This window comes from Prinia subflava, chromosome 8 (genome assembly GCF_021018805.1).
Source record: "Prinia subflava isolate CZ2003 ecotype Zambia chromosome 8, Cam_Psub_1.2, whole genome shotgun sequence".
Classification (NCBI taxonomy): Eukaryota; Metazoa; Chordata; class Aves; order Passeriformes; family Cisticolidae; genus Prinia; species Prinia subflava.
The window spans coordinates 3,332,720-3,351,239 of record NC_086254.1 but is presented as its reverse complement, the minus strand read 5'-3'; the positions used below and the strand labels follow the sequence as shown (position 1 = coordinate 3,351,239).

General features: G+C 48.3%; 1 protein-coding gene across 1 annotated transcript; it reads right to left on the bottom strand.

Moving 5' to 3' along the window:
• Positions 1–759: 759 nt before the first annotated feature.
• Positions 760–12,749, bottom strand: MKS1 (MKS transition zone complex subunit 1). Its single transcript, XM_063402398.1, has 17 exons — positions 12,599–12,749; positions 12,340–12,526; positions 11,432–11,587; positions 10,941–11,038; positions 10,619–10,747; positions 10,195–10,299; positions 9,378–9,486; positions 8,462–8,518; positions 7,503–7,545; positions 6,947–7,009; positions 5,863–5,933; positions 5,027–5,090; positions 3,431–3,538; positions 2,790–2,923; positions 2,036–2,118; positions 1,848–1,945; positions 760–1,379 (listed from the first exon to the last, which is right to left on the bottom strand). Exons 1-17 carry the CDS (start codon positions 12,694–12,696, stop codon positions 1,273–1,275), a joined length of 1,710 nt encoding a protein of 569 aa, XP_063258468.1. The 5' UTR covers positions 12,697–12,749; the 3' UTR covers positions 760–1,272.
• Between the last annotated feature and the right edge of the window lie 5,771 nt (positions 12,750–18,520).

Below are 18,520 nucleotides of genomic sequence, written 5' to 3'. Positions count from 1 at the left end.
CAAGAAGGGAGTGAAGAAATGGAGCACCAGGGAATAAGGGGATGTTCTAACAACCACACACTTGGCTGCAACCATGAGTCTCATGTTCCCTGTGAAGGAGGAACATGCAGAGCAAAAGAAGGATGGCAAATTCATATTTCATATCCTGCCTCAGTCCTAAATTCACAGACACATTCAAACCTGCGTGGTCTGAGCTTGAGATTTTTCTTCCCATCCTTTGTTTGGAACAGAAAACACATGGCAATGTGACTCGTGCACAAACCCACACAGCACTGTCAGTCTGCAGGGAGCTATGTTCCTCTAAACTTGAGACAGAAATAAAAACAGGGGAAAAAACTGAGAAAAGAACAGAAGAAACTGGGTAAAGAGTGGGTAAACACAAGCTTTCCCAGGAAGCACCACAGTGCTCTGCAGAGATGCAACAACGAACCACCAACAAACATCAACCTCAAATGAACAGCTTGAGCAGTTCAAAGTTCAGCTGCTGTGCAAATGTTATCAGCTGCTCTCACTGTCTGCAAACCTTCCAGCCCCAGCAAAAGCTCTGTGCTGAACGAAGGGGAAGGTGTGTTTTCAGTTGTATTCCTGAACAAAGAAACTTCCTGCTCGCCACTGCAGAGCCAGACCTTATGGGCACACACAGGGAAATGCAGAATATAACCCTTTAGTCCAGTTCTCCATCTGCCTTCCTTTGCTTTAATTTCATATGTTACATGGGGCAGAGAGCTCTCTCTCTCCAGGAATGAATCAGTCTTAAGGTAGAGGTGGATGGATTAATTTTACTACTGATTGCCCTGTACACAACAATTATCAGCTAACAACAATTATCAGCATTTCTCAAGAAGTTACTACTTATTCCATTAATCTGAAACAGCATCCATTCCTTGACCTTCAACATCATCCTCTTCTCTAAGAAGAAAACTAAATTTACCAAGTCAGGTTGATTTTTCTCATTATTTCCTTTTCAATCCCTGAAAAGGTATTACAGGGTTCACAGGTTCCATGTCAGTATTTCAGAAGAAATGAGAAAAATTTGCTGTATTGCTAGAGCCTGGTAAGAAACAGCCTTGAAAAACAGAGTTCCTTCCACAGATACTTGTGGAAATGCAAATCCTGGGTCTGGAGGTGCTACAAGCTCCCTTCCCCATCCAAGGAAAACAACCAAGGAAGGGCTTCTGAAGGTCCCAGGTGCCAGCACTGGGACTCCTGCTGAGGGGTGGGAGCTTGTGCTGGAGGGAGGACGCCAGGGGCTCCGAGCAGCAGAGGTGACACTCAGGGCTGCAGTGGCTGGGGCACAGCAGAGGCAGAAGTGTTGATGAGGTCCTGGGGAAGACTCTCCCGAGCTTCCTGCATCCGGCGCCGCGCCCGCTGGAAAGCCTCTGCAACACAGAGGGGACAGCAGGCCAGAGGGCATGAGACAGCCTCGGGAAGGGAGGGAGGTGTCTTTTCAGTGAGCATCATTTCTCTTGGTGTATGATCCCTGTGAATAGGTTACACCACCAAAGCACCTGGTGCTGCTCCACCTGCTGCTCTCTGATTTCTGTACACAACGGAATCAGAGACAGAGCCTGTGCCTTAGTGCCACCAGTCCTCCCAGTGCCAGGCAAGACTGGGCAGCCCAGTCCAGGCTGTGCCCCCACACAGTCGTTATCCCTCCTGCCTGCTCAGAGCTGATGCCACCTGAAGTTTCCAGCTCAGTGCAGAACATTAAACCTCTGCCATGGACTCTGAGAGCTCAGAGGGAGGGGAATTACTCCCACAGCAATGGATCATTCTTAAATATCCTGCCTCCTCTGTAAAAAGGGAGTTAAAAGCTCACCAAGACAGAATAACACTGAAGGCCCTACCCAAAACATTGTAGACAGAGCTCTGCTGGCTGAAGCCTCCCAGTCGGTCCAGGACACTTTGCATGCGCTGCCTCAGGGCACTGCTCTCCAGAAAGGCTCTGCACAGAAGCACACCAGCAGGTCAGGGCTGCCAAAACCAGCACAGGAGATGGAGTTTACAGAGCTCACACTCCCTTTGCTGCACTCACTTGGACTGCTGCAAGCAGCAGAGCCGGAACGTGACGCTCCCTGTGGTCTCTGTCCGGAAACCAAAGCGGCTCAAGCGCTTTCCCTGCAGGGATGGAAGAGGTTAGAGTAACCCCACAGTGAAAACAAGCGTGTTCCACCAGAGCCCAAACTCCTGTGGGCACAGGCTTCCCTTCCCTGCAAGGTTGGAAAGAAGGGCACATAGTTCCAGGCTGTGTTGAGGGCAGGACCTGAACACTTGCAAGCTGACAGTGCAGTGCTGGGGCAGGATTTCAACACCTGCACCAGGGCTTGTTTCCAAACAAAGCTAACATCACCCTGCTAATTACACCAGCAGCCACCTCTGCAACTTTCTGAAGAACACGAAGTTTCTACCTGCCTCACACCCATCAGCTTCAGGAGGCTGTTCCAGGCATAATACAGCCCAAACTCCTCACAGAAACCCAAGAGAAGTCTATAGCTGGTACCAAATGCTGACCTGACAAACATTTTATAGGCAAGGGTAAGCCAAGGCTTTGGTCCATGCTCCCCTACTTCTCTAATTGCTCACCCCTCAGAAGGCACAGCTCTGCTTCAGTGTTTGCTCATTCCTCTGTTCAGGTTCACAAGACTCACAGAGGAGACATTTCTTTAGTGAGAGAGACAGGACCAGCAGCTCCTCCTTGTTCAAATCTGGGCCAGGCTGACCATGGACTCCTGAACCAAGAGCAAAATGCACCATGTCCTGGCAGGAGGCTGCTCTGCAGCTGAGCCCACCTTGAAGGTCGATGGGATCCGGATGTAGGTTAAGTCCTCCAGCTCAGGAGATCCCCCAATGAAAAACCTCCTCATTTCAGCAACAGTTCCCAGCTCCACAGGACGCCAGGTGGGGATGGTGAGCGTGTGGACACCTGGGCCAGGACAAGAGGACACCTTAGCTGCTGTGACCTGTGATTTATTCAGTCACAGAGGACAGCAAAGGCAGGTGGACACCTGCTGACCCAATGCAGAGCTGTCTAGAAATGGAAACACTGCACAGTACCAGAAATGTTCTAAAAGCATGTTCCCATTGAGTCAGCTCATTCTAGTCACACAGCCAGTGCTGAAAGTACCCTCTGCCAATAGCAGCATCTCCTCATAACACACAGGGGTCCCTCCCAGGTCCCAGAGGGTTACTGCCATTGCAAAGATGGATGCACAGCATCACCCCAGAGCTTTATCACACCACAGGTTGTGACGGCAGTATCAAAGGATCAAGGACAGCAACTCAAGATGCCCCTCACATCCTTCTTTGCTGCACCCTAGAGATCTGAGTGCTCCCTTCAGTACACCAAACCCCTGGGACTGGCTGAATCACTCCCCAAGAAGGCCACCCAACTCATTTTCCCAGACAACACACTGTCCCAAGGATGCTTTACCTGGATATGCTGGCAGCACCAAGGACCCATATCCTTCCACACGATACCTCTGCCAGAAATCCAGGGACAGGACCTCAAAGTAGAGAACAGGCCACTCAGGGAGACTGTCTGCAAGATGGGGAGCAGGTCACAGCTTTGGGAAAGAGAGTATCACTGAGAAAAACAATGCTAAATGCCCAACTCCACTAGTAGGAAGCCAAAGAATTAGAGAATCATTTAGCTTGGAAAAGACCTCCAAGATCCTCAAGTCCAACCTGTGACTGATCCCCACTCTGTCACCCAGAGCACTGAGTGCACCTCCAGTTGTTCCTTGGACACCTCCAGAGACGAGGACTCCATCACCTCCCTGGGCAGCCCCTTTTAGTGCCTGACACCCATTCTGTGAAGAAATTCCTCCCAGTGTCCACCCTGAACCTCCTCTGGAGCAATCTGAGGTTTCTCCTTTCCTGCCCTTTGTGCTCTGGGAGTAGAGCCCAACCCTCAGCTGGCTCTACCCTCCTGTCAGGGCATTGTAGAGAGTGAGAAGGTCCTCCCTGAGCCTCCTCTTCTCCAGGCTGAGTCTGTTCAGCTCCCTCAGCTATTCCTCGTGCTCCAGATCCTTCCCCAGTTCTGCTCCCTCTCTGGACATGCTCCAGCACCTTTCCACCACCATCCTTTCTGTATTTCTTCTACAATGATTAAGAAAGGTTTATGGTTGATTAGTCTCCCCTGTAAAAGTTGAACCCTCAGATTTGAGGCTGAAAGCAAAATTAGTGATTATAAAAATTAGGAAAAATTATTTAAGAGCAAGTCCAGACTGGGCTGTCAGTTATCTTCAAGCAGACAAGACAATCTTTAGTGAATGATCTGAAGCCAAATAGCAGAACCTGCTTATCTCTGACTTTTCCCACTGCTATTGGGGGAATATTACCTTGGACTGTCCTACATTTCTCCAAGCATTTCTTTTTTCCACAGTGAAACAAACTCATTGTGTTCCTTCTAGTCTGAAAATTCATTAGTGTTGGTTGAATACCCAGATCCAAAGTGTACATTGGATTCAAGTGGCAAGGCATGCCACAGCCCTGTCCCTAGCAATCACATCCACAGAGCAATGGGATTGGTGAGGAAGCAGCAGGAACAGGCAGCAGAGAAGCCCAGCTTAAAATAGAGCTGAAGTTTCAAAGTGACATGAACTATCTAGGGATTATACAGGTCACTGAGCACGTCTACAAATGTAAGGCTCAGCACGGAGTTTTAGTTGTGTATAAAAAAGCTGCCTGGTTCTCCAGCTGCAGCATCCCAGGGCTCTGTGCAGCACAACAGGCACAGCAACACAGCCCTGCACGCCAGGTTTTAAGAGACAAGCCAAGATCCAAGTAGTTTTCCAACCAGATAAAGATGCCTGCAGCCTGGAAACAAGGCAACATTAATGAATCCATAAAAATGCTAATGGATTCCTGGGAAGGCAAACACAGGATGTGTCCAGGGGCTGTGTGGTGACAGGGTGAACTTTTGTTGAACCAGAAACATTTCCCTCTGTTCTTTCCCCTCCAACAGGACAGACAGCATGATGGCTACAGGGGGACCAAAGGATTTCAGAGTAACAAGGTAACACACCTTCATCTTCTTGGGTGTAGAACATCTCCACAGTGAAGGGGTAGCAGAAGTATGCCACATTACCCTGGAAAAAGGACAGGGCAGAGATCAGATTCCTGGACAAGAGAATTCATCACCAGCACTGCAGAGGGCATAGAGAGCTGGGAGAAAGGAACTAATGGTAGAAAGCAGGTGATGCTGCCCAAAAAGATCAATTACATCCCACTAACAAACACATGACTGCAGGATGGACCTGCATACACTCCCTAGTGCCATGTCAATGGAATAGGATGTTGAAAATTATGGAAAAAGGGAGAGACACACCTCAAATGAAAATTCAGTCAATTGCATAACTACTGGGCAGCCTCAAACTTTACAGGAGCCAAGCCAAGAACTGTACCTCAAAGAATGGTATTACTGAAATGTTGTATGATAATTATTTTTGTAATATGAAAATACATAAAATATATTAAAAAAACGAATAAAATTCAAAGTCAGTGTAGAGTCTCTGTACATTCCTGCCCCAGGCAAGCTGGAACCATGCTTGGTTAACTCAGAGCATTGGGGAACACAAAAATCAAAGCTCCAAAGGCAATCAGTCAGCAAGAATGAATAAAAAAGTGAGGTTCCAGAAAATGCTTGGGAGTAGTTTTATTTGGTTTGGTTTTATTTGGAGACAGTGGCCTCTTGAAAAAATGACAAGTATAATTTGAATAAGGAGAATCCCAAATATGCTCTGGTCTTGAAAGGAGCCCTCAGCTCAGGACCTTTGCTGAATATATGTGTACTTTGTCACACATGTTCCACTGCAGAGCCTGCCTGCTCAAATCACTCTGCAGGTCTGAAAGTGTCCTTACCCAGCCCACTGTCTTGGTGGCACAGGTCTGAGTCACTCCTGAGAGCTGCTGGAACGGGGGGCTTGACCACTCTGGGGGGACACGAGAAGATGAAGGCTTGGGGTGAGGCCAAACTCACAAACCACAGCAGCTCAAAGGAGAATGTCAGTGATGACTGGGGTAAAAAATAACATCACCCACCCTGACATTCACAGAATCATTAGGTTGGAAAAGCCCTCCAATATTGTTGAATCCAACCTGTCACCGATCCCCACCTTGTCACCCAGGCCAGAGCACTGAGTGCCACATCCAGTCATTCCTTGGACACCTCCAGGGATGGCAGCTCCACCACTGCCCTGGGCAGCTCCTTCCAATGCCTGACCACCCTTTCCATAGAGAAATTCCCCTCATGTCCAACCTGAACCCCCCCTGGTGCAACTTGAGGCTGTTTCCTCTTGTCCTGTCCCTTGTCTGGGAGCAGAGCCTGACCCTCACCTGGCTGCCCCCTCCTGTCAGGGAGTTGTAGAGAGTGAGAAGGTCCCCCCTGCACCTCCTTTTCTCCAGGCTGAGCCCCCCCAGCTCTCTCAGCTGTTCCTCACATAACTTTTCCCTGTCCTATTCCAGGCACTGCTCTTTAGGACACCCTCAAAAGCACCAACTCATGTCAAGAGAAAAGTAGAGCCTTATCTAAAAGTACTGAGTAGCAGGAAGTGGTATCTTGACAGATACATCCAGAGAGAGGAGCCAGAGCCATAGCTTTAGGAGAACTAAACATGCAGCAGGATATGCATGTAAGTGCATATTGTTTTAATATCTGCACAAAACATGATGGCAAGCACTGAAATCAGAGCAGGTCACTGTGGTGGGGAGCACAGGAAGGCTGTTCTCTGCAAGATAAGGAATGAAGTTTGGACAGACTGGTCACCACCACCTCCACACCCCAGCCTGAGCTGAGCTCTGCCATTTTAGCCCTGGAGGCCTCTGACCAGACCCCAGCCCCACCATTAATTTTTGCTGACTGCCAGCAGAGCTGGTCTGATGGAGCAGCCAAAGCCTGTTTCATCTCTTTAACTGCTGCGATGTGGGTGGGAATGTGAACACTCACGGTTAGGCAGCTCCAGGAAGAAATGCACATAAAGGTTGTCATATTCATAGCCTTGAGCTGAAACTGAGAAGAGAGAATGAAGTTCAGCTGTTTGATTCCACACAAATTCTTCCATCATTCACTGCAGATTTTTGGGAGAGCCTCTATCAATAACCTCAAGGAAAATCAATTACTGCTGGAAGCTGGGAAATGTCTTCAAAGTAACAGGAGATGACCCACAGACAAGATTCCTTTTCCAGACTTCCCTGTCCCTGTATCACTAACCAGATGAGGGAGTTCACACATTTAATTGGTTTCTTTGGGAAGTTAATAGAGATTATAGCAATCTGCTCTCATTTTTTCAGATCTAAGCCTTCTTAGAACAGCTACAGAATTTGTAACCTCCAACCTGTAAATCCCTCTCCAGAGATTAGTCTGCAGGAAATAGAGAGGAGAAGGAGGAAGTAAAACATTCCAGGGCCTCTTGAATCTAGGGGTTCAAGAATCCTTGGATCACACCCTCAGCCATCCCAGCACACCCACATTGCCCCTATTAGTGTTTAGAATAAGGACTCACCTATTTCTCCATTCACGAAAAGTCTCAGAGTACCAGGAAGCGGCTGGAAAAATTAGCAGATAAACAAGATAAAGAGCTCAACAACCTCTGGTGCAATGTCAACAATCCCTTCCCAACAGCATCTCACACAGGTACTTCATAGGTCTTTGAATATGAATGATTTACTGTTCTGGCCAGGGAGGAGGCATGATTTGTCCCATCACTTCCGGAAGTGAACAGTCCCTCTGGAAAGAGGCTATAAAGAGACCAAAGCCTGAAAGCCCAGCCTGCAGGAATTTACTGTTCGGTAAATATGTCTCTTAGAGATGTCAAGATCAATCTAACACACAGTGAGAAGTCACTTGCAGAAATCACAGGCCTGCTTCTGTCATCCTCCTGCATTTGCCTAAGATAAGGGAGTAGGAGGAAGCACTGAGACACTCTATCAAAGTACTGGAAAGCACAACTTTCACTGTTTTGTATTGTATTTCACTGATTTGTATTCCTTGTATTGGCAAACAGTATTTGAGAAAAAAAGATTGCAGTGCAGATAATTCAGAGAGAATGGAAACTGCATGAGTCTGAGTGTGAGAGGGGCTGTTTATTTGCACAAATTGGCACATAGAGGTGTTTGGCACTGAAGAAGTTAACAGCAATCACTGCCCCTGAAGACATAAACCCTCCTTCCTTCTCAGAGTACTACAACCACAGGCCTTGAGGCACTGCACGCAGCCTCACAGAGACTGCAGTGTTCAGCAGGCCCTGAACAGGCAGGACAGAACCCTGCAGACCCCAAATCCACTGCCACTTGTCCCTTCTATCCCAACCTTCTGCTCGAAGCCACAAGTTAAAAGCTGCCAACACCCCTCCAGAGCAAAACCAGTCTTGGAGACGGTGCTGCAGGTGGCTTCTGTGTGAGCCAGGCCACCAGACCCCAGAGACAACAGAGCTGCAGGCCCTGCAGTGCCTCTGGCACTCACCATTTCAAAGTCTGTGCCCACGAGCCCACTGAGGTAATCCTTGTGCCGCCCGTACAGCTGGGAACACACACACAACAACAACAACAACAAAAGTGGCATTTTGGCTGTATCTGCTGTTATGTACTGCCAAACTTAAACTGTACATAATTTAAACTCAAATCATTACTGGGCTTAACACACGTGGGGTTGTTACAGCAAATATGCAAGGGTCTAACAGAATAAAGATGCATAACAGCTAACACTGCACAGAACTTCAGCTGTGGTTCTCCAAGGCCAGTTTTAAGGGAAAAGAAACTCTGAAGAATCAGACCTTAAATGATGTCTAAAAAACACAGGTACAAACTATTCCAAGGAAATGGCCAGGCAGAGATCAGCATAGTGAAATCATGATTTCCTTGGTGACTACAAAACCAGTAAGGAAATGCACAAGTAAAAATCTAAACCAAAAAGTACTTTCATAAACCGTCAAGAGACAAAAAGGCAATTCAGAAAAATTGAGATGTGAAGTGGGATCCCAATATCCTGGAACACTACAGGTAACAAGACATCATTTAATAATACACAGGCAGCAAAAGGAAGATTAAGGAAAGGGTCTGCCCACTGCTTAAAAGGGAAGGAAAAACACTGGCAGGGGACATTTGGAATGCACAGAGTTGGGTGGTTTCTTGCATCAGTTCTCACTCCCTAAAGCACTGCAGCCAGAGGCAGGACAACTACAGGCAAGGACTCTTTAAGAAATAAGGGATGAAGCAGGGAGTATTTGCTGTAGTTCTCAGATCCCTGAGCATCATGAGGCTCAGGGCAGTGACATTTTGTCACTTCAGGTGTGCAGAGCACCAGCAGTTACATCTCCATGCTGATCTGAGCTGCCTCTGTTACTCAGAACTAGTGAATGTGCTCCGTGGCCAGTACTCACATCTCTGAACACACGCTGCTCACGCTCCTCCTCCTCTGGCTGCACCTGTGCAGATGCATTCTCAATAGTGTATTCCCACACCTCTCGCTTCTCTCCATCCAGCTCGATCCTGCAGAGTTCCAAAACACATGGGAAAACTCCCCCATCATGCAGAGAACAGGCACAGGTATCAATGGGTTCTTCCTGACACAGCAGTGTCCCCTCTGCCCAGCCTGTGCAGTGAGACAAGGCTGGGAACACTTCACAGCCATATCCTCACTCCCAAATGCCACCATCCTCAAAATGGAAGACTTGCTTGCATCCACCATATACATAACGTAATTTTACAAGGGATGTAGTGATAGAACAAGGGAGAACGTCTGCAAACTGACAAAGGGCAGGGTCAGATGGATATTAGGAAGAAATTCTTCCTTCTGAGGGTAGTGAGTCCCTGGCACAGGTTGCCAGAGCAGCTGTGGCTGCCCCATCACTGGAAGTGCCAAGGCCAGGTTGGACAGGGCTTGGAGCAACCTGGAACAGTGGAAGGTGTCCCTGCCCATGGCAGAGGGTGGAATGAGATGGGCTTTAAGGTCCCTCCAACCCAAACCATTCCATGATTCCACGATAACCTGCATCCCTAGAGAGTTGCACCAAAGCCCCCCACACAGCACACACACAGTGACACTAAGCTTAAGCACAGTAAGCACAATAATACTTTCTTAGAAATCTCTGAAATAAATGAAATATTTCTCAGTTTAAGTGCTGATCCCCTGCCTGAGGGGTGACCAGGAAACAGCTATTTCAGTCCCAGGAGAGGTCCCAGCCCTGCCCCACTCACCGGTAGGCTCCTTTGGTGCCAGTGAAGTCAGGCTTCACTGTGATCACCCCATTGCCATCCACCTTGATTGTGCAAAGCACATTCTCATACTCCCTGCGACCAAGCCTGAAGGAGGACACCAGGAAAACACAGTCTAAACTGAGAACACAGACAGTCTCGTGCTCAGGAACAGCAGAGCCAGTAGAGGAACTTGGGGGTACAGAAGGGAACACATACACACTTTATGACACTGGTTTAAAGACTTTTGGAGGTATATAGTCAGCTACCTCCCAGCTGAAGAAAGAGGCAGAAAGAAATTGTAGCCCATGTTACTGAGCTCTTGGAATTCTCCTCTCTTAAGTAATGAAAGAAACAGCAGTTTTGAGAAAGGAGGGAAGATGGATTTTCACTTGGTAAATTACAATCACTTCAGGATTTTACTTACTTCCCATAAGGTCCCAAGTCCCCCATGATGTACATGGTCTGGACAGGTGTGTTAATTACATGATTGTTCTTTATAAATTCTTCTGAAGGCTCCCAGGTGATGATTTTTGACTTCAGGGTACTTGCTTCTCTGTCAACAACAGAACAGCACCAGTCACAGCTCACCTCAGCAGCACCAAACCCACCACGATGAGGAGTCACACTGCTGGATTACATGTGTGACACAGCAGAAGCCACCAGCTCCCACGGACCAGGCTGATCCACAGCAGCACCAGCACCACGAAACCTGCATGAACAAGCTCCAAGCCCAAGTTTGAACTCACACAGGCCTACGGTCCTGTCTTCTCCTCCTCACATTGGCCATCCTCTCGACCAGATAGGATGGCACTTCATGATCCAAGTCAGTCACCTTCTGGCAGAGCTGGAAGAACAGACAGGAACTAGTTCAACTGGGCATCTTTCCCAAACACAGCTCCTCTCTTGGAGGAGGGAACAGGTATGCACACAACCACATGCAAGGACAAATTGCTAAACTACTGCAGAATTCCTTCACTGCTCTGGAGGCAAAATACAGCTCACTCCACCCAGCAAGCTCCCTACAGAGCAGTGCTCCTACAGAGCCAAGTCCCTCTGGCTGTCCTGACCATTGCTCTGAAGCAGGGACATCCCACCCCAGGTCTGGGGCACCAGGGGAAACTGCTTTGCAGCAGTGTGTTCTCCTGTACTCAGGGTATGTGCCTGGCTGAGAACCAAGAACTGTTCCCTCAGCAGGACTGGAAGTTTTGACAGACACTGAGTAACTAAGAGCTGGTACCTCCTCCAGGTTGGTGAATCGGTCGTGGTCAGTGTAGGTGAAGATGCGACAGTTCTTCCGACCTCCAGCCTTCTCCAGTTTCTGGATCTCCTCACGGTACTGCCAGTCCAGGGGAGTCTGGCAGGCTGACTCATTCAGGTATAGATCCACCTCAAACTGACAGCACCACAGGTAAAGCACAGGCAAAGCCACAAATATTTTTCAGCTTTTTTCCAAAGCCACCCCAGAGACACGACCCTTTGGGAACCCCAGCAAATGACCCAAGCTCCAGAGGATCTCCAACACTGCTGAGGCATGTGGCAGCCAGCTGCACCACTGATGCCCACCTGGAAAGCTTGGGCACACCAAGCTCACCCTGAAACAAGGAACCCCACAGTGAGGTGCAGAAAAGGGGGGTGCCAGGAAGCTCCCCCAAGCTTGTCGAGTTTTGGACAGGACAGGAGACACATGGAGCTCCCGGAGCAGGTTCAGCAGAGGGTGACAAAGTTCATCAAGGAGCACTTTTCTTACAATGAAAAGCTGAGGGAGCTGGGACTGTTCAGCCTACAGAAACATTGAGAGGGTACCTCACCCCTGTCTGTCAGTGTCTGCAAGGAGGGATCAGAGCACGGACCAGGCTCTGCTCCATGGGGACCAGCAACGGGACAAGTGGAACGGGCAGGAACTGATGCCCAGAAAGTCCCACCTGAAGAGTGGAAGAACGAGGAAGAACTTCTTCCCTGAGCGGTTACCAAGCACTGAACAGCCTGGCCAGAGAGCGGGGAGTCTCCCTCACTAGAGGTACTTCAAAGCCCGCTGGACACAAGCCTGAGCAGCGTGCTCTGGGGTCCCTGCCTGGGCAGGGGAGTCGGACTGGATGACGCCAGTGATCCCCTCCGATCTCCCCCATCCCGCCCCCGTGCACCCACCTGGCTGAAGAGCTTCTCCTGCCACCCCACCTCGGCCACCTCCTCCTCGTCCTCCGGGGCTCTTTGGTTGCCCGCGGTAACCCGCAGCGGCAGCGCTTCCGCACCGTCGGCCCGGCCCGGGGGCTCGGCGAGCGGCGGCGCCCGCGGCAGGAGAGGCCCGGCCGGCGAAACCCGCTTGATGCGGACCCTGCGGGGAAGGAGCGGAGCGTCAGGGCTGTGCGGGCCGGCGGAGCCGGGCCGGGGCCGGGCCGGCGCTCACCGTAGGCGCAGGTTGCGGATGGGGTCCCGGGAGCGGTACACGGCGGGGTCCCGGGAGCGGCACACGGCGCTGCCCCCGCTCCGCGCCGCGCCCGCCATGGCCGCGCTCCGGGGAAAGCGGCGGGCACGGCCGGGCAGCGCCCCCGCGCCGCCGGAGCCTCCCGCGGCCGGGCCCGCTCCGCGCACGGAGCCCGCCAAGCTCCGCGGGAGAGGCGCCCCCACAGACCCCGTGAGGGAGGGCCCACACACCGCTCCGTGTGAGGGAGGGTCCCACATAATCCTGGGTGTGAGAGAGGTCCCACACACCGCTCCGTGTGAGGGACGGTCCCACACACCGCTCCGTGTGAGGGAGGGTCCCACACGCCGCTCCGTGAGGGAGGGTTCCACACACCGCTCCGTGTGAGGGAGGGTCCCACACACCGCTCCGTGTGAGGGAGGGTCCCACACGCCGCTCCGTGAGGGAGGGTCCCACACGCCGCTCCGTGAGGGAGGGTTCCACACACCGCTCCGTGTGAGGGAGGGCCCACACACCGCTCCGTGTGAGGGAGGGCCCACACACTGCTCCATGTGAGAGGGGACCCCACACATCCCTGGGTGTGAGGGAGGGTCTCACACACGGCTGGCAAGAAGCCCAATCTGATTCCACCAGCTTGTACCCAAAGAATTATATCCTCGCCTCCAGGGACATCCCCACTCTCCTGCAAGCACTTGTAATGGTTGTGCTGTGGTTTAAGTCCTACTTGAGTGACAGTCCTAGCTGTGAGATTTTCAACCTTCTCACTCTCGAACAACATGGGCTAAACGCCAGCAACCTGCACAAAGTCAGGAAGCAATTTGCCCTTGGTCTTCCTGGAACTGGGAAAACAATGGTGGCGTTCAAGATTATTGAAATAATAAAAAACACTTTTTGCTGTTCTGCAACGGAAGAAATACTTTCCATTTGTGAAAATCAACTTTGAGGGATTTTGTGGGGTAAGCAGCCATGTTCCTCTTTTTTCCGTCACTGCACCCTCCACGCCTACAGCACAAGCCCTTCTAATTTTTCCTCTCTTTGCCTAAGTTTTAACTTTGCCTGACACAAACACAACATCTCAAGGAAGGTGTTTATATTCAAATTGGGATTGAGCTGAGCCCTGGCCCAGATCCAGCACACAGTGGCTGCAGTGAGCATCCCCTGTTTGGGGATTGTAGGACGGTGTCAGACCTTCCAAAGCCAATGGCCTCAGTGTAATGGTCTGTCCCAGCTGGTACCGACCCCAAAAGTGCCCAGCTGCTGTTCTCTGCTGCTGCCTCAGCACAGCCTGTGCTGGGCTCGCTGCAGCTGTGCCAGGAACTGCCTTGGACCTGGGCTGTATAAACATGGAGAGCTCAGGATTCCTCTGGGAGAGCATTTGAGGCAGAGAGGTTCCCTTGTTCTTGCTGCGTTCCCACTTGTGGCAGCACGTGGAGGTTAGCAGGCCACCGTGGTGGACAAGGCATGTGGCATCAGGGAATCACAGCCCAGCAGCAGATCCTGGGCCCAGCAGGTAGCAGAAGTGCTCACCCTGGCAGAAAAGGGAACCTGTCCTTCCCACGGGAGCCCAGGGCAGGGCAGAGGCACACCCCGGGGAGCCTGACATGGGGGCTGTCAGGAAAGTGAGCCTGAGTCTCCTCCTGGGTGAGATCCAGAGGTGGAGGGGGCTGTCCAGCAATGCCTATGCACAGCCAATCCCTTGGAATAAGTGTTCCTGTGGGGAAAATGACACCGCATGCTCCAGCTGAGATGGGCAATTTGGTGGCGTTTTGCAGGATGAGGAAGAACCCCTGGAGAGATGGAGGTAGTCAGTAACAGCTGGTCATATTGTTACCAAAAATTAGGTAAAATAAAAAAAAAAAAAAAAAAACACAACAACTCAACACCAATAAGAAGCAGGCATTCTTTATTTGGCAGTATGCAGGGGTCATAGCTCCTCCCAAACCCCACACATACTGGATACAGGAAAGTTTCTATTTATTGCTGGATATATCCCCATTGTCCTGTTTGAGGGCTATTCCTTACTTCTGCTATTTGACATCCTCAATACCTGCCATACCCCAAGGGGTATCAGCGCAATCTGTCAGCCAATAAATATTTCCGGAGGTTATTTCCAGATCTGTTTTTGCAATATTATAATTCTCAACAGTATAGTTCTTATGTGTCCATCATAAAGAATATTCCCCTTCTATCCCTGTCCAATTGGCATACTATTTTCCTTCCCACACGTCTTCCCATATTTTTGTCCAATGGCTGACTAAGACTCCCCCTGGAACTCAATTTTCTGGTGAGGTTGATATTGGTATGCAAGTTGTCACAGAACCCTAAAAAAAATTCCCCCCACAAGAAATAAATTTTAAAAATACTCAGTGTTAGTCTTGTTTCCTTCATATTTTTATTTGTAAAGGATTTTCCACCAGTTTACAATGACATGTGATCTCTGGTTTTACCTGTGTGTGACAAATTCAGTGCTTGATTCCTTTTCCTTGAGTGTAGTGTAGTTTACCAGAACAACCTGATACAGTCCCTTCCACTTCTCCTGGAATAGTCCAAAATTCAGGCTCTGATGCACACTGGATCTCATGATTGAAAGGATGTATATGTTAGTCTCAATGATCTCTTGATTATGATGTCCTTTTAAAACTAGAAGGAGTTAGTTCCAGTGCTAATAAAAATTAATTTCAGCAAAATTTTTGAGAGTTCCTTTGCCTCATAGGTGCAACATGGGAAAGCTTCTGGCCACCCAGAAAAAGTATCTACCAATACTAAAATGTAGCAGTCCCAGTTCTGCCTGGGCAGTTCTGCAAAATCAATTTTCCAACAATTACCTGGTGAATTCCCATTTTACTAGCTCTGGAGGTGGCCTTCCCCCTTTCTTGTGATTATTTTACAAACAAACCGCATATTTTTCAAGAAATGGTTTATTAATTTCTATCATTTTTGTGCCTGCTAAATTCCTTTGTAAACTGATTGCCATATTCTCTATTTCCTAATGTGTTTCCTGATGTTTCAGTTCCATTTTCATAATCTTATATTATATTTGGAGGTACAATTATCTGCCCACATGAGGTCACCAGTCATCTGCTGTAGCTTCTAACGGTGGGGATAACTGCCTGTCCTGATTCTTATAATTCAGTTTTTATTCCAGGACATTCAACTCTGCTAGATTTTCGTGCAAGGATACCTTTTCCAGCAACCTCTTTAGCTGTTTTGTCAGCTAATTGATTCTCTGTATTAACTGAAAAGTTTCCAAACTGATGGGCTTTACAGAGCATCACAGCCACTTCTTTTGGCCTTTGTACACTCTGTTGTAGGTGACTAATTTCTTCTCGGTATTTAACAGGAGACCTCTGTGCCAATAACCATCCCTTTTCCTCCCATATGGCTCCATGGGTATGTATTTTTCCAAAACTGTAATTTAAATCAGTCCACACGTTTATCCTTTTTCCTTTTAGTGATTTTTAGCACTCGATGTAAAGTAAGTAATTCTGCTTTTTGTGCTGTTAAGTAAAGTCTGGATTTCTTTTTACCTGGGCCGGGGTTACCACTGCATACCCAGCTGCCCACCTTCCATGTCAGGTCCTGCTGCTCCAACCAGTGTGCAGGTCCAGTTCTGGGTCTTGCACGGGATCACTCTTGAGATCAAGGTTGCCAGAACACACTTGTTCAATGGTTACTAGACATGGTACAGAGGTCTCTGGGCTTCCTTTGAAGCCTGCAGAAACGTGGCTGGGTTCAAAGCAGTGTTTACCTTTCCGACATTGTTCTGTTCCAGCAGGGCAGGTTGGTATTTCAGCACCTGCTGGTGATATCCAATGTCCCTTTTTGTTCCAAATCAGTTGGGTGTGGGGATAACTTCTACGTCTTGGATGGCTGCTTGTGGAGTGTCTCTTGTTGTTTTGCATTTTCTACCCAAGACCCATATAAAATGGATGACCCACAGTGAGTTATTGCTGTTCCACCTCACCATAACTCCACATGCTGGGGCAGGGCAGTTCCGAGCATAACTGGCACACGCACACACACTGCACCCAATCCAAACAAAGATGACACAGGGCATAAGATAACTCTGCACAAGAATAATTCTGGAACCCGATACACTTTTCAGGCAATGGAACCTTCAGAACTAACTCAGCCACATGAGGAGGGTCTAAGGCACACCATATAGAAATCAAACAAAATGACATATCAAAAGAAGGTACTACCAAAGCTGAGAAGATGCATCTTACTTGTGAAAGTAAGAGAACATCTCCTGTATTTCTTTTGGTCTCTGAAAAGAAGTTATACTGTATTTAGCCAGGAGTATTTTGGTTCCCTAAATTTTGCAAGGCACTGTCCCTTAGTTAGCTAAGGAATTTATATTGTTTTGGTCTTTGTTATTTTAGCTGTTTTTGGTTTAAACCTATGTTTCATTTAGTATCCATAGAACAAGATAGAAACTCTGGGAAAATTAAGGAGTAGCCTTGCTGCACCTGCAGGGAACTACTCCATAGACCTAAACACCCCAGAAAACTTAATGAATAAAGAATTGTTTAGCTAAAGGAGCAAATTCAATAAAGTATTGTTTAGCAAAGAGGAGGTTGAGTTTATCTTTTAATTGATGATAAGTAAGTGTCTTAGTAGTAATTAAAACAATAAAATAGGAAAACAGGATCTCAGAAGAAGCGGAATACACATGTACAGGAAATTGTCAACACAAAAGGCCATCCAAAAGACAGCAATAAAGACAACTTTCTGATGAAGTAATGAAAGCCCCCCCCATGCAAAAATACCAGAAAAAAGCACATTAGATGGCAGCCTTGCTGCACAGAAGAACACCAGAAGAAATTGGAGACAGCATTTTTGCCTTGAACTAGGTGGGACTGTGAGGGTGGCTGTGTGGAATCTTTGTTACAGTGTATTGAAACCTTGGAAATCATGTTTCATCGGGATAAATTCCCAGTATGTCCCAGCTCTGTCAGTACTGCCATAAAGGAAGGTTTTAACTAAATTTTTCTGGTTTTCACTCAAAATGCAAAAATGTGAAAACACTAGAATAAATTCAATCCAGGAAAGTACACTGTTAGAGACTGCAGCTGCCAATGCAGCCTGGAACAATGCTGGTACGACTGCACAGAGTATGACTGTATGAGCTCAGACATGTGAGGCACACACATGTGCAATGCATGAGAACAGACACATGAGGGGCTTTATGCTGATGAGTAAAAACACCCGAGACCCAGGTGATGGCACCTAAGGCCTGTGATGCATTCCAGGGCAAAAACAGCCACAGTGACATTAAGACACAGAAGTCAATGGACAGAAACTATGTAGCATAACCACAGACTGGAACTGTCCAGTGGTTTCACCTTATGGACCCAGAATTCATCATGCAAGATGACCCACAGGTCTGTGATGCTGAAGGAAAAGGGGGTCTACAGCAGTAGCAGTGAAACATAACTGCTTGTTACAGTGTGAAAAAGGCTTGTTGTGTGTGTGGCTCTATGCAGATATTTACTATATACAATAATGCTAGGTAGAAAAGTTATGCTGTATTGACATTTGAATAATATAGTAAATGTAGTTTTTAGCATTAAGTTTTAGTAATAAAAGAATTGTGTGTAAGATATTTTCTTTAGCTCAAGAAGAAAAGAAAAAAAAAAAGAAAAAAAAAGAAAAAAAAAAAAAAAAAAAAAAAAAAAGGGAGAGGCCCAGAGGTGTTTCTCAACAGAGATAACAGTTACAACAAGAAGAAGAGAACCCCCCCTTAGGACTTTCAGAAGACAAGAGGCATATCTCCCTGCATCCACAGGAGCCACCTGGTCAACCCAGACTGAATCCACACGAACCACCTGGTCAAGCCCAACTCCTGGACACCCAGGATTAGAAGGGGGACTCTGGGCAAACGGGTCTGTCTTAAGATAAAGATTG